We start from the raw sequence: 15,342 nt of genomic DNA, 5'->3' as shown, positions 1-15,342 counted from the left end.
GTGGAATGCCAGGCATGATAACATCATCGGATATCCATAAGTTCCTTAAGCCCAGCAAGGGAAAGTGGCTTCACCAGATAGTTGTTTACGCCTGCTTTCAGGGCCTCCGAGCGCATGGTAACAGAAGCAACACCCGTGACAGCCATGATGCAGGAGGGCTTGAGACTGTTGTCCTTTTCATGGCGGCGGATTTCGCTGGTGGCGACTAGGCCGTCCATTACAGGCATTGATATATCTAAATTCACAATCAGATATGTTCATGTGGAGTAAGCGCTTAGGAAAGAAGGTTCGGGGTTTACTTACCCATTAGGACGAAGTTGTATGTTATTTTCGACTGCTTGTACTTTTCCAGGGCGATCATCCCGTTGGAAGCTGTATCATAGTAGTAGCCGATTTTGCGCATGAACATGGTCATGATCTGCTCCGTTTCCCAGTCAGTCCAGGTTATCTAACAGGATAATGAACCACAACTAGATCTGGTCCTGTGTAACTAGTCAAGCAACGCAGTAACTTACCTTAAGATTAATGTCATTGTCATCCACAACGAGAACACGAATTTCCTTCTGTTTTTGTGGTTGGGCTAGCAAGCTATCGGGTTGCGGAAGTGGACATGTCACTTCAGTTGAAATCTCGGACGGTCTTTTTGAGGAGTCCGGGACGGCCTGCGAACCAATGTCTATCGGGGGCTGTCGAGAGCAGACGGACGGAACGGGAACCGACGCAGAATCACGAGTATCATGTTCGGACTGTGTCTTATAAAGCTCCAAGATCCTTTGGGCTGCATCATAAATCTTCTGGGGACCAAATCTTCCCTGGGAGTTAGTCAATGGATTCAGCAAAGAGGAAAGTCCAAACGTACGGCTGCGACAAGTGGATAATATTCGGGGGAAGACGGCCTGTCTGGCAGGGCGTCGGTCCAGTGAGGACAATGAAGAATTTGAAACCGTGCCTCAAACATAACTCACGCACAGACTGGTCGTCTATGGCCTTGAACTTCGTCTCTTCGATGACCGCAACATCACCATGCCCTGTCTCGAGGGACTCCGCCAACGAGACACGCCATCCTAGTTGTGTCATTAATATAACGGAAAAGGTACTATGGATGGAAAGCTTCCGTTTTGCTTCGGCTGGCAGAATTCCGGTGGGGACGTCCTTCACATCGGGATATCCGTTGAAATCAATCAAACATGCCCGAAGTGAGCTCCTCCCTGTTATGGAGGGAGGTACGGACGATCCGAACTTCTCAACACGCTGAACGGGAACGTAGACATTGACCTGTGTGCCAATACCCAATTCGCTCCTCACATTAACGCAACCACCAAGAGATGTCACAAGTTTGCGCACGATGCTAAGGCCCAGCCCCACGCCTTCAGACAGCGAATCCTCCTGAGAAAATGGAGAAAAGATCTCGTGCTTGAGGAAATCAGGCGCAATCCCACGGCCTGTATCCGTGATGGATAAGTGGACAAGCGCAGAATTGGGGTCCATCTGGTCTCTCGCCTGTGATAATGATACCTCGATAAATCCGGCCTTGGTCCATTTCAGAGAGTTGCCGAGCACGTTCGTCACTATTCTTCTCCATGCGCTGGTAACTGATCGAATAGCCCAGGGATGTGGTTGTTCGATGCGTATGACCACTGATAGTTGATCTCTATCCTTGGGGGCTTGGCTAGCATTAGATGTTCTGAGAGCTGGTCCACCTCCAAGAAAGCCAACTAGCTCGGGGGCATTGTGGCTATTGTACAACATCCCTACGGCTTCTTCAATTAGGGTATCCAGATTAAAGTCGGATATTAGGCTTGCTGCTTCACCATAGGATTGGACCCCGCTCAACTCCTTTGCAGTCGCCAAGCTGTTGGTTTTGCAGAAATCCAGCCTGAAAAAGATACATAGTCAGCAAATCGTTCTAAAAGATTAGCATTTTGGAAGCATACAGATGGTCTGTCGTGTCCAGTAAGGCCATTCCAGATGCATTAATCATCATAATCATGTCGTGCTGCGCAGACTGAAGAGGAGTTTTCTGCAACAATTCCACGCTCGCTAGTATACCATGCAGCGGGGAGCGGAGCTCATGACTGATGGAGGAAGTGAAATCGAATTTAGACTTCTCGGTGGCTGTCCAGTGTATCCGGGAGACCTCGGAAATGATGGAATCCCCAAACACCTTAAAGTAGTGCAATTCTTCCATGCCTAGGGGACGACGCTTGCCTCGTACCCAGACTAATGTCCCTGATAGCCACCGTGATTTATTCCAATCCCACAAGGGGAAGAAAAGCACAGTATTTGCTTCAGGAAGGTGACGGGCGAGCCGCTTGGATATGTCGTGAATGGTTTTCGACTCGGTTCGAGAACCATTTATACTTCCCTTTGCATTTATCAAATAGTCATTGGCTCCTGCCATATCGTCTAAATCAAATATATGCCCCATTGGGAAGGTTGTGACTAGTGTATGCAGCAATTCCTGCGTTATTTCGGGTTGAAGGTTCAAATTGGAATTCTCGGACGATGTTTTTAGTGCACAACCTAGAATGCCACAGATGCTTTCTGTCTCCTTTGAAGATGCACCTGACAGACCAAGAGGTTTAGGGCATGGAGCAGTGGGAAATCCTGGGTCTGCAGTTTTCGGCAAGGGCTCCCAGCCTTCGGAATCTTCGGGCAACATGCTGGGATACGGTTAGAAAAATAGAAAACTCAACGAATCAATGATACTGACAGTGAAGTGTCATTTTGATATGCGTCAAAAAAGGCCACGCCGTCTAGATCCATAGTGTCTCTAAGCAAGACGCTGGCGCGGGAGAATATCGTGGCGATCCGTTCAGAAATAGGAACAGAGTCCATCAGAGACAACCGCGAGAACTTATCCAGTGAGCCATCACTATTGGTGGAATCCTGTGCCCCTGAAACGTTGTCAGGCAGTACCTCCACACTGGGCTTCAATGAGGCCAGTTGTTCCGACGTTTCGAAATCAAGAGATGAAGACCCGGTGGTCTCGGAGCCTTGTATAGAAGAGAACAACGGCGATGGTTCATCAATGTGAGTTGTCAAGTATGAATTATTCGATTCTCGATGGTTACTCTGGGATTCTCCAACCAAAGATGCAACGAGCGATTCCTTCACATCACAACCTCCATCTGACGACTTCTGGTCCTGGTAACCTCGCATATTCCTAGACGAATCAAGCCTGCCGGAGCTGGAGGCCTCGATAGGGTCAAAGTCTGCATGACCTTTGACAAAATTAGTCAAGCCTATGACTAGACTTTCTGCGCGGCCATGATATTGGACCACCCGGACATTCTCAAGATGTTGCGCGATAGCATCCGCAACCTCCTGAAGAGCAGCGACCTCGTCATCACCAAAGTCAGCCCGTGGCTCATCGTCAACCACGCAGTACGAGCCTAGGACATATCCAGAAGGGCTATACAAGGGCACTTCGGCGTAGAAACGGAAATAAGGCCACTCAAGCACGTACGAGCGATCTTTGTAGAAATCTTCAAGGGTGAAATCGCGGATTATGTTGCGTGTCCGATTGGCCGTTATATTGCTCGTCGTTATTTCGCATGATGGATCTTGTCCGGTGAAAAGACGTATGGCATGAGGGCAAACACCCCATACCAGATCCAGGGTCCTGGCGCCTAGAAAGAGGCCATCGTTTGGCCGATGCTGATTTTGGTTCCGTAAAGAGACCGATGCAGTTGCTTCTGCGATAACATGCTGATACTCTCCATCTATTATCGAGACAAAAGACCGATTGCAACGAAAGCGATGGACGCCGAGCTGTGTCAGCGCTGTGAGCGTGATATCAGTGGCGAGATAGCTGGTCGGTGAATGTGCATCTTCACGGGACTCTTCTGGACTCGATTGCTGTTCGTTCTCTGAGTCCACATGCTGCGATACGGCTGGTTTACCGAAAGTACAATAATACCTATACTAGGGGACCTCCCCTGGGGGTCAGTGAGGCTCAATTGCGGGGACAAACTAGATGATATCCCACCTCGACAAATCCCGAATTCTCTCTCGCTCGGCAGCCGGCGAGGACTGATGGGAAGCTACTGCGCCCGACACGTTCATACTCTCTCGGGTTGTTAATAGAAGGAGTAAAGAACATCCTTTTGTGAAGCGGTTTCAAAGTCGGATGTCTAGAAAAATATTCATTCTTGGAAACCGATTTTCCGGGTATCTCACGGGCCTCTAATTGGTGGAATTTCTACCGCCCGCGAAAGATTGAGGATAAGTTATTACTGTAAGATAATCTAGTCCGTTCACTTATCTATATCTTTTTCTTAACGGACAGGAGATAGAATTATCAGACACTAGCTTCAGTCCATTTGTATTATGAATTATCGTCTTTATTTATACAGATCTAAATATAAATTCCAAACTCAACAACTATATCCAACATATATATTATAATAACTCAGCTTAAAGCTCACCCAAGATAACATCAGCAGCCTTCTCAGCGACCATGTAGGTCGAGACGGCAGTGAAGGTACCGGGGATACGAGGGTAGACAGAGGCATCAACAACACGCAGACCAGAGACACCACGGACCTGGAACTTGGAGTTGAGGACGGCCATCGGGTCGTCATCAGTACCGATAGGGCAAGTGCACGAGGCGTGGTGACCCCAAGCGCTGTCCTTGACGTAGTCCTGGATGTCCTCCTTGGAGGTGACATCCTTGCCGGGGAGGACCTCAGTGACCTCGACGGGCTGGCGGTCAAAGGCATCACGGGCCAGCTGGATGGCCTCGTACAGAGCCTGGAGGTCAGCTTCGTAGTCACCGACGCCGGTGTCGAAGTAGTTGAAGGTGATGTCCGGGACGTCGAGAGGGTCGGAGGAGCGGAGGGTGACGGTACCAGCGTGGTTACGCGGGTGAGCCTTGAGGATAGCCCAGGTGAACCAGTCGTGGTCAAGAGTGGCGTTGATGCTGTAGTCAGGGAAGTAGCCACGGAAGTTGACGGGGCCACCGAAGGAGAAGATATCGAAGCTGTCATCGGCGGAGACACTGCTCTTGTAGAACATGGTAGCTGCGAGACCGGGAGAGGAGTAGATGCCACGGTCACCGAGGATGGGGGATTCCCAGCGGTCGACGCAGGGGTCCTCGCGGTCGTAGATGTTGAAAGTGCAGCCATCGAGACAGCTGAAGTTCTTGGGCGAGTGGGCCTGGACGGAGATTTCGTAGTGGTCTTGCAGGTTGGTACCAACACCGGGCAGGTCGGAGATGACGGGGATGTCGAACTTCTTCAGTTCCTTGGCAGGACCGACACCACTCAGCTTGAGCAGTTGGGGCGAGTTGTAGACACCACCAGCGACGATGACTTCACGCGATGCCTTGACAGATCCGGGGGTGCCGGACGACGAGGTCTTGGCGGATCTGGGGCTGGCCTTGTAGAGGTACTGGCCGTCCAGGAACTCGACACCAGTGGCACGCGGAGTGTCCTCGGACTCGTCGAAGGTGACCTTGGTGACATGGCAGTTCATGCGGACATCAAGAGGGTACTTCTTGCTGCCGTCCGAGTTGGTGGCATCCCGAACAGCGACGATGAATTCACGAGGGCCATTGCGGTGGGCGTCGTCAGTCGAGACAGGGATCTGGTAGTATCCAGGCTCGGTGTCACGAGTCTTGGTGTCCGCGTTGGCATCGCCACCCAGCAAAGTGCCGATGTTCATGATGTTGTCCGTAAGGTTGCCCAGAGCAAAGGCACCACCGGTGAGCATGCTCAACAGCTGGGGGTCTTCCAAGACGATACTGAGCGGGGCGGTTTCGGTAGAGAGCCAGCCATCATCGCCATGGCCCTTGGGGGTGCCAAGCAGATAGTTGTTATTCTCCAAGCGAGCGAAGTACCGACGCATGTTCTCAGGCGACCAGGAGCTATCACCGGTCAAGGAGGCAATGTATTCGAAGTCGGACTGGTGGGGGTAGACGGCAATCAGGGCGTTGTGGGCGGTGCATCCTCCCAGAGTACCAGTGCGAGGGTACAGGGTTCCCTTCACCTTCGATCCCTCTGGCGGGCTGAGACCGGTATACTCTGATCCATCCGGGGTCTCGTAGGTGGTCTTGAAATCGCGAGCCTGGCGGTCATCGTCGGCGTAGTGACGAGCGAAGAAGTTCCATGCCATTGCCTCATCTTCAGACGATCTGGCCGAGTATGCGGGAATGGAATAGTTGTGAGTCGTTCCCTGGTCATCACCAGCCTCGATCAGGAGAGTCTTGTGGCCGGCCAGAGCGAGACGAGCCGCCAAGGGACCGCCACCAGCTCCGGAACCGACGACAACATACTCATATCCCGTGAGGTTAGTGGTGGCCTGCGCCAGACCAACAGAGACGGCGGCAAGCCCAAGAAGGCGTTGAAATTTCATGATGAATGGTGGTTAATGATTTTACACATTACAAGGGTTAACATGGCTTTTATATCTACATGTCAAGGCCATCTTGACCGTTGCATTATGAAAAAAGGATACCGCGGTTAAAATCATTTGAAGGATAGAACACCGAGAGATCGACACGAGTTAATTATTATTTATTTATTTTTTTTTTTTTTTTTTGTCTTCGGTCCGGTCAAAGGTCCATCGTACTATGTAAAGTTATCCGTACCGATATCCACAGAGTGTCGATTCATTCTGTTTTCGGGAAAATGGACACAACTAGTGGATGTCAGATATTAAATACCGGTGTCAAATTGTTTCGGCTAGGGATTATGGAAGACACGAAGAATCTATCCCGACCAGCCGTCTTTTGCTGACATCGGATCAAACCGCAACAAAACCAAATGGTCGGTTTTTATCACAGCAAGACGGGCTGTAACAGAATCCATGCAGGGCCTTCCCGTCTGCAAGGTGAGTAGCATTGTGAACGTGGGCTCGACTCGATCGGCAGTAAATCTTGCGGCGACAAGGTTCCACACCGGTACTTCAATTGCCTGATTTATAGGGGAATTGACTGTACCTGATAGAGTTAGACACCCGTTAGCTTGACAACCGACCAAGGCTTTTGCGGAGACGTCTCGGAAGTCAAACACAGCTCCGCGAGACATGATGTTTAAATAATGAAGATCCTGAGTTGCGGTCAGTCCCTACAAGGCCCCGGAGCATTATTTCAAGTCCACACAAACTTCAATCACCCATTTTCACCGGAAATGGTACATAATACAGTTTTGGTCGTTTGATTTAGGTCGCTTCACAAAAGCCTTCCCCATTGAATAACGTTTTCCGGATTAAAGGAGCAGTTGTGGATTGTTCTTCAGGGGGCGGGACGGGGAACCGGCATGCTGTCAATCCTTTGCAGGTTTTATACTAGCCAAATATAGAATATTTATGGGTATTAACAAAAATGCACAATTCTCACATATCCTCGATAGAATGGTTCTTCGGATGTTGTTGACTCTGTCACAACCCCTGAACCGTGCCAGCCCTACCCCTGGGTAAATATAACTAGTTAGTTAGTTAGCGCGCTCTTGTTTGTGTCTTAACTGCCGGGCATGAACTTATCCGATCATGAGGAATCCCAGTCATTTGCTCCGTTAAACCGCCCACCTGCAAGTAACTCGATCCGCTGTGCATAACATAGTCGCCGATGTACAGGGATGCGGCAGAATAGAAGCTTCTCGAACTGTGGAGTTGACATTTCCACCGCGCGAAGCTGGAGACTCCCTCCTTGGTCTGGAAGTCGCATTAGAAACACTACCTTGGGTCCGACGTGGTGATACATGGAAGGAGGCAGAGGCCAATTGGTTTCGTTTGAGGTAGAGTCGGTATCCTCACTAGAAGGTGGATCCTGGTTATAAATCAACCGTATAAGGTTAACCAGAGACAATATGTAAGGCTTGTCTGCTCTGGTAACAAGGTCGAATTCGTTGATTATGTTCAAGCATACTCCGGCAAAGGGCGGTATGGGCAGTGATATTGACACTACTGGCGGTGCTCCGAATGTGATGCAGGAAAAGCGGGCTGTATCTGGCTAGCGTCAGAGAGCACGATTTAGCTAGATAATGAGTATGTAGTAGTCTTCTTTACCTTGCGTCTCCAATGATAGACATCGAAAAAAGAGTAATGACGCCACTGCGCCTCCGGCAGAATGACCAGCGAATAGAACATGGCTACCGCCGTCTCTCTGGTGGGTATACTCGTTGATTTTGCGCCGGACAATTTGATCTAGACTTTTAGCGCTTTTCAAAACCCCGGAGTGAGCCTGTAGGGATGCATTAAGGGGGCTAGGATTTGATTGAAAGAGGGTAGTATTCTGCAATCAATTAGGAGCTTGTCATGCATCAAGCTTTCCCGGACAACTTACAATAAACGAGGTAGCATCCCGTGGTTGATTGTTGGTCTACCCGGCTTGCTGTACCGCGAATCGCGACAATCAGTACAGGCAACGAAGTACTCGTTGATGTCTCTCGCAGAGTTACGAGGTGCCCCAACAGCTTCCAACACAAAGTCTGGGAGTAAAAAAGGTACCAAGGATTCACAGGATATATATTCTGGGGACGATGGCGGAAGCCACAGGGGCGATTCTGGAAAAAGGCATCATGGCGAAACGCATCATTCCGCAGGTCACTCAGGGGGGGAGGGCCACCATTCAAAAGGGCATCACTCGGACAGAGATGACTATTCAGACGTTGGAAGTCTCTCGCAAGTTTCCTTCTCGGGACTTCGCTCCGGAGGTTATAGTGGAGGCTACTCCGACGGCTATTCTGGGGGTTATTCGGGAGGGAGTAGCAGTTCTTCCGGCAGAGGAAGTAGCACATATGGGAGCAGTGATGACTACGGTAGTAACAGTACTTATGGAGGTAGTAGTTCTTATGGGGGTGGTGGTAATAGTAGTTCTTACGGGGGGGGGGGGCAGCGATTCAAATTATAATTGAATGTGATCTTGTTTGGAAATGGTGATGGAAGAAATCGAATGTCTCATTGCACCAGGATTTTGTCTTAGAAATTGATAGTCATTACAAACTGTGTCTCCTCGACGCCACACTGATTTACCAAAAGGCGAGGAGATCAATCATTAGACGTGGATTGACCCTTGTCTTCTGTGTGATCACTCGGTGGTGGTGTATGAGAAATAACAAGGCACTTGATGGAACAAACGCTGTTACTGGAGATGCGATGAGTTGGTGCAATCTGATGCTTAGTCTTCATATAGTAGTAATAACTAAATGGTCGAAGAGAAATCTGGATGATCGTGTCACCCTCTAGCTCTTCTCACTCTTGCTATGAAGTATGCAAAGCATGTACATCATTCAAGTCTTGCGAGAGATTCGGGTGTGTCACACAATGATGAATTGCACAAGGGTGTTTGTTGCCTTTCACTTTCTGGATTGTTCGACCTGCAGCAAACCCAGAAACGAGCCAGTTTTGCTCGTGCACCTAAAGGAAAAATTCTGGGGTCCACTACCTATTGATTCAGTATACCACAGATAGCATACTGGCAGGGCCAAGGCAAGGATTTCGGGACGCCTATTTCAATCACGAATGTTGGCCAATTCAATTGCCCATTGTGTGTCCGTCTCGCGAGAGTGTATCACTCGTCTGGTTCAGTCCATGTTGGTACAAGACAAACGACACGTCGTGTCGGATGTGCAGTGTATCAAAATGGCCCATACCCGTTAAAACCGCCCAAGCCATTTCTTTGGAATATGCGATCTATAAATCTCCGGTCATTGGATGGTATTCCCTCTTCCGTTCGGACCCAGCCACATATATGGTGCGACTTGCACATTCAAAAAAGAAGCATTGGCTTTCTTTTTGCTGATTCGAGGCGGTGCTCTTCTTTGGGACACGAACTGGCTGTCTACCGGATACCTACGCATGAAGTATTTGACAGGTTGAACAGCCGCTAACTTGGGGGCGTTGTTTTGTCTCCGTCTTCATTTGCAACTTCGGTCATAGAAAGCGACGACAACGAATTTATCTCCGTCATCATTGTTCACAATGAATCTGTAAAGGACAAGTTTGCCTGTGACTTGCAGTCTCTCCATGTTTGTAGAAGCAGTTGTCTGGGAGATTGGACAGTAGGCCTATCTGGCCGAAGGAGACGTGCACATATGGTTTGGTTGGTCTAACTGCTGTTGAAGACACGTGTGAAGAATCAAGGATGAATGCAAGCAAACGAGGGAAATAAAAAGAAAAGAAAAAAAAAACTCAACCCTCATTAGAGGGCGAGTGAATACGAAAAAAAGAAATAAAAAATGGACTCGCGGGGAATCGAACCCCGGACCACCCCCATGCTAAGGGGGTATTATACCACTAAACCACAAGCCCATTGTTGAAATAAGGTCTTTATTTATTACTTTATCAGCCTATATAATGGCATTATGCAATGACGCATCTCACCAACCCCGTTCTAACAGTCGTAGTATTTTACATGTTGAATGCTTGAATGCAGTCTAATATCTGAAAAAAAAAAAAAAAAAAGTACAATTATACACGCTGACCCCTCTTCAACTCCTCAATATGCGGATTCAACCAAAAACCCTTCAACTGCTCATCACTCATATCCTTAGCCCCCGAAATCCGTCCCAAACACTTCCCCTCCCCCGCACCACAAGCACACTCAAACGGCTGGTCCATCTCCCACTCCGTACTGGGATAAAAGAAGGTAAGCGCATTGCCCTTGTTTAGCGGCCGCTCGTCCACAACCCGGACCTCCATGTTGTGCATATCAAAGACCAGCGACGGCGTGCAGGAGTGGTTGATGAAGACAAGGTCGGAGTTGAGCTCGATGTGCGAGTCCGGGCCGGTTTGCACGGAGGTGTAGGCTTTGGGGGCTGGGGTTGCGGTGGTGATTTTGGTGAAGACGGCGCCAGCGGGGAGGTCGGTTTGGGAGATGGCAGAACTGGCGAAGGCTTTGGGACTGCGGTGGACGTGGAGGAGGTCCGGGTGGGTTTTTATGGTGGTGGTTGTGGTGGTTGTGGTGGTTTCGACTGCCATTGGAGACATTTTGGCGGTTGTAGAGGATTGGGAGGTTTCAATTGTTGATTTGAATTGACTGGATTATTGGGGATTGGGTTGGGAGAAAGGTAAATAATACTTGTAGTGGCTACAGGAATGCTACGGAATAGAAGGGCCGGCATGAAGGGCCGGACATCGGACAGAGGGGCAGGAATCCAGCCGCGTCAGGCAGAAAATAAGACATATCGTCATTGCGAGATTAATTGGCGCTAATACAGCTTTAATTGACTCTAAATTGGTTGTTTCCCTTCTGCCGAGGCGCGGAGATCGTATGCCTCGGTTCATATGTCCAAATGGGATACCGAGCAGCCTTTCAACTGACACTGTATATACAGAGGAACAGAATAATAAACATAGGATAACAGTGCGTAGCTAATTCATCCGTGCTTGCACCTCCTCGCCATCCAACCACCGCCGCAGGTTCTCTGCCAGCTCCTCATACCACCCATTCAACTGGTCCTCCTCTCCGTATCCCATATGCGGTGACAAAACCACCTCACTCCGTCCATCCTGTCCCCAAGCTGTCGTACGCCACGGACTGTCGACAGGCAATGGCTCCGTGTCGAACACATCCAGCGCTGCGCCGCGAATCTGCCCCGCATTCAGCGCTTCCAACAGCGCTGTCTCGTCGATGAGCGGCCCGCGCGAAGTGTTGACCAGTAGCGCTGTCGGCTTCATAGTCTCCAGCTCTGTCTTTCCCACGATCCCGCGACTGCGCTCAGAAAGCACATTGTGTAAACTCACCACGTCCGCCCGGCGGAAAAACTCGGGCTTGGAAGACACAGCCTCGAAGCTTCCCGCCGGAAGACCCTGCGCCTGCGCCTGTTCGTCCGCTTTCTCCTGTGTCAGATTGGATGACCACGCAATCACCCGCATTCCAAACGCCAGAATAGCAATCTTCGCCGTCTGCCCGCCCAACTTCCCCAGTCCCAGAATCCCCAGCGTCTTCTCCGAGACATTCGTCGCGAGCTGATTCCCCTGCCATCCACCCCTCTTAACCGCCGCATCATCCCTTGCAATATGCCTCGCCAATCCCAGAATAAGAGCCCAAGTATGCTGCACCGTCGAATGCAGCCCCGCCGGCCGACCCGTGGTGCCCGCCACGACGACGCCGCAATCGGCACAGGCCTGCAGGTCCAGCGCCAAGTTGCGCATGCTTTCGGTCAAGAGGAGTTTCAGGTTCGGGAGGGCATTGACCACCTCTGCGGGGAAAGGGGTGCGTTCGCGCATGGTCACGATAACATTGTAGGGTTGGAGGCGCTGGATGAGGGCGTCGCGCTGGGCGGCATCGTGGGGGTTGAGGGTGTGGGGGAAATGGGCGAGGTCGATGCGGGAGGAGAGGTGGGCGAAATGGCGCGGAGAGAGGTTTTGGTAGTCGTCGAGGATGGCTACCTTGGGGTTTGTCATTTTGGCTGTGTTGTGCTTGTACCTGGTGTAGAGTGAGAAGCGTAGATATAATGGTTGTTCTGGGTAGTGACAGGTAAAGAATAACTCCGCTACCCCGCGATCGGATAAGATATCTACAGTGGCAGCAATTGTAGACATTGCAGGTCGTAATAACATGCGAAATCACGCAACATCTCAATTTAGACATCATTCAGCAAATCTAGACGAAACTGGCTGCAGTATGCAATCCGGGACTCCGTACTCTGTACTAGGAAGTTTAGCTTCCCGAAAGGGTTATGCTCATCCTTACCACTCCGTTGTCTCTTCAATCAACCCATTCACTGCTCATCAAGCTTTATCTCTGGTTTATCTATAGACAGTGCTTTATTCACTATGTCTCTGTCTATTCAAGGTGAAACCCCATTTGACCACAGCCATCGAAGCGTCAAAAGCGTCATCAAGATTCCTTATTGAGCGCGCATAAGAGAAACCAATCCCGAATACCTAAATTCTAGGAAGGAATGTTTCAAGCCGCTATACTGCTCAAATGAAGACGCGTCAGGCTGCATCATGTGCAACTCTACTGCCGTATGCCGTGGCAAGACATTGCATAGAAGATGATGTTTGTGCGGACAGGTATGAGAGTGTCACCACATCCAAACCAGAACCGGGCCGTCTAGCCAATTGTTAGAGCTCACCATCGTTACTCAAGACGAGCGAGTTCCTTGTCGGAAAACGGATGGGACGTGGCTGAACAGTGGGGATAACCAGTTTATATATTCTACGAGAGATGTAATTCGCTTTGAATGGAGAGACGGCGGTATGGAAAGGGTTTCCCTGTGCATTTCAGCATTCAAACAACCCCCCAAACGGTTCGATTTGTCGCTACAGAGACCGGGCTTTCCAATCATGCTCGGCCTTGCCGTTTTCAAATCGCGATGCCAGATCTACAGCTTCCGACCATCCCAGCAGCGACAGCCCCCGCTTACATCTCATCCAACCTACTGAAACTTCGGGTTATCGGACTAATCCCACAGACCGCCAAGTCAGCGGTCCTTACCCTTTCTTGGTGATTCTCGAGGATTTCCGAAGAAGCATCCCTAATTCTGTCATATCGTGACACCACAAAGGCCACTCAGAGCCAACTTTGGTACAGTCTCCCAGGAACCTCATGGATACGTTGCCATCACAGACGGACAACTTGAGGATAACAGGATTGGGGCCATTAAGGCTCTCGTTGAGTGCAAGAAATGCAAGCTATAAGTAGACATTGTGAACCAGGAGCTGGCAGACGGTGGCGTGGGTAAAGAAATCACATCAGCGAGTTGCTATGTCAATAGGCCAGTAAGAATATCCAAATTCTGCCACATGTCTTGTACAGTCCGACTTTACTATCACAGACGAATCGCCGTGTCTCAGGATCCAGATGAAGTCAACCAAGTCCCGCAATGGGAGCATGTAAGAGAGACACATCGCGACGTCCATCAAGTTCATATCCCCATCTCACCTAGCTATTGTCTCGTCGAAAAGCACAACTACGAATTATTCTCAAGGCGAGAATAATTTGAATAGTGGTGTCGTAGATGCCACCCTACGACTCTCGGCGCCTGTCTGGGACCTACGCTCTAAGATGAATAATCCCATGACAAAACTAACCAGGTCATTAGTGATGTCGTTAAAAATGTCAACCAGGCGAGAAGAGACGGAAGGAAACACACTTCGTAAATGTGCAGCCTTGGTTCAATCGCCATTGATACAACATCAACCGAACAAACGAGCAGTCGCTATCTGCAAAGCAGAATGGCCCAGGTTTGGTGGCGTGGGGACAGAGACTGGCATAAGCCAGACCCCGGCGTTGAATCCACATGGTTCATCCTCAGCGCATGGCCAGATGTGCCTCTGGAACATACCATTACTGTCAGTTAACCGCGGTGGAGGAGCTGCGGCACGGAGAGGAACGTCAACGGGAAGAGGGGATAGCTCAGGGGGAGGAGGAACGTCATCAGAAAGAGGGCGCTCGGCGACAGCGTGAGGAACATCCGCCCATCCTCCCTGGGTCTCCGTGCTAAACTAACCTGTTTGATATGTAGATGCCGGATATGATTGTAGGCGTCAATGATGGGGGATCGGAAGGTAGTGCATGTATGGAGCGCTGTACCCCCGGTATGGCCTTGGAATCACTTGGAATACTCCGCTAGCAAGGCGTGCATGATAATATTACAGAGAACGATGGTAGAATTTTCAGTACAATATGTACCGTTTCCTCTTCGTTCATGGCCTTGTAAGCTCGCTCGACATATTGCAGACACAAGACTAGTAGCACTGAAATATCTTGCAGCATATCAGCGAAGTATATGTAATTGCGTTGTTTGGAGTGGTGAATAATATATATATACTGTAACCCATGGCTGCAACGCAAAATATATCGTTGCACGGTCATCCGCAGATTAGGGCTGTCAACACACATCACATACATAATACGTCACAAAACTTCATTTCCAAAAAATAAAGAAACGCCCAAATCCAAATGAGCACGACAAAACAAAAATAAAGACAAAAACGAATACCAAAAAAGCAAAAAATGGTCCCGACGAGGGTCGAACTCGCGACCTTGGCGTTATTAGCACCACGCTCTAACCGACTGAGCTACAGGACCCAATTGGTTGAAAATGTGAAGCTTAGTATGCTATACAAGGGAAAGGGAAAACATACCCGATGCTTTGCAATATCGTTACTACTATCGAGCTTTAGGGGGGGGATTTAAAGGTCACTGTAATGGGGACCTCGCAAAGAATTTGTTGATTTTGGATATAATATTGGCGTAATGCTTCAATTGCACGATGGGATTACGCGAGGGCACCGCAGACTATCAGAAGACAAACTGAGCTGGAGTACATACGCTGGTTGCAGAATGCAAGCTACCAGTGCCCACTGGGTGAACCGAGGGCTCGATCACCTAGCGGAATACATGACAGCTTTACATGCCCGAAGGCAGACTACGCGTGGAACAAT

The 15,342-nt window shown here is 49.7% G+C and overlaps 4 protein-coding genes and 2 non-coding genes across 6 annotated transcripts; all 6 read right to left on the bottom strand.

Annotated features, from left to right (window-relative positions):
• Positions 1–23: 23 nt before the first annotated feature.
• ASPGLDRAFT_122492 (hybrid sensor histidine kinase/response regulator) lies at positions 24–4,068 on the bottom strand (the record flags this gene model as incomplete). The annotated part of the gene is made up of 7 exons (XM_022540328.1): positions 24–235; positions 304–418; positions 516–807; positions 860–1,876; positions 1,935–2,663; positions 2,714–3,922; positions 3,992–4,068. The coding sequence occupies 7 exons, from the start codon at positions 4,066–4,068 to the stop codon at positions 24–26; spliced, it is 3,651 nt and encodes a 1,216-aa protein (XP_022402943.1).
• Positions 4,069–4,319: 251 nt separating this feature from the next.
• ASPGLDRAFT_168324 (GMC family oxidoreductase) lies at positions 4,320–6,357 on the bottom strand (the record flags this gene model as incomplete). The annotated part of the gene is made up of 1 exon (XM_022542669.1): positions 4,320–6,357. The coding sequence occupies one exon, from the start codon at positions 6,355–6,357 to the stop codon at positions 4,420–4,422; it is 1,938 nt and encodes a 645-aa protein (XP_022402942.1). The 3' UTR covers positions 4,320–4,419.
• Positions 6,358–10,182: 3,825 nt separating this feature from the next.
• ASPGLDRAFT_t68 lies at positions 10,183–10,254 on the bottom strand. Its single transcript has one exon. It is a non-coding gene; the product is annotated as a tRNA-Ala (tRNA).
• Positions 10,255–10,413: 159 nt separating this feature from the next.
• Positions 10,414–10,923, bottom strand: ASPGLDRAFT_122067 (uncharacterized protein; the record flags this gene model as incomplete). The annotated part of the gene is made up of 1 exon (XM_022540285.1): positions 10,414–10,923. One exon carries the CDS (start codon positions 10,921–10,923, stop codon positions 10,414–10,416), a length of 510 nt encoding a protein of 169 aa, XP_022402941.1.
• A 393-nt stretch (positions 10,924–11,316) lies between these two features.
• ASPGLDRAFT_24374 (D-2-hydroxyacid dehydrogenase family protein) lies at positions 11,317–12,351 on the bottom strand (the record flags this gene model as incomplete). The annotated part of the gene is made up of 1 exon (XM_022543382.1): positions 11,317–12,351. The coding sequence occupies one exon, from the start codon at positions 12,349–12,351 to the stop codon at positions 11,317–11,319; it is 1,035 nt and encodes a 344-aa protein (XP_022402940.1).
• A 2,561-nt stretch (positions 12,352–14,912) lies between these two features.
• ASPGLDRAFT_t67 lies at positions 14,913–14,986 on the bottom strand. The gene has a single exon. It is a non-coding gene; the product is annotated as a tRNA-Ile (tRNA).
• Positions 14,987–15,342: the final 356 nt, after the last annotated feature.

The sequence above is a fragment of the Aspergillus glaucus genome (assembly GCF_001890805.1).
Source record: "Aspergillus glaucus CBS 516.65 unplaced genomic scaffold ASPGLscaffold_6, whole genome shotgun sequence".
Taxonomy (NCBI): domain Eukaryota; kingdom Fungi; phylum Ascomycota; class Eurotiomycetes; order Eurotiales; family Aspergillaceae; genus Aspergillus; species Aspergillus glaucus.
This window is presented reverse-complemented; position numbering and strand designations above follow the sequence as displayed.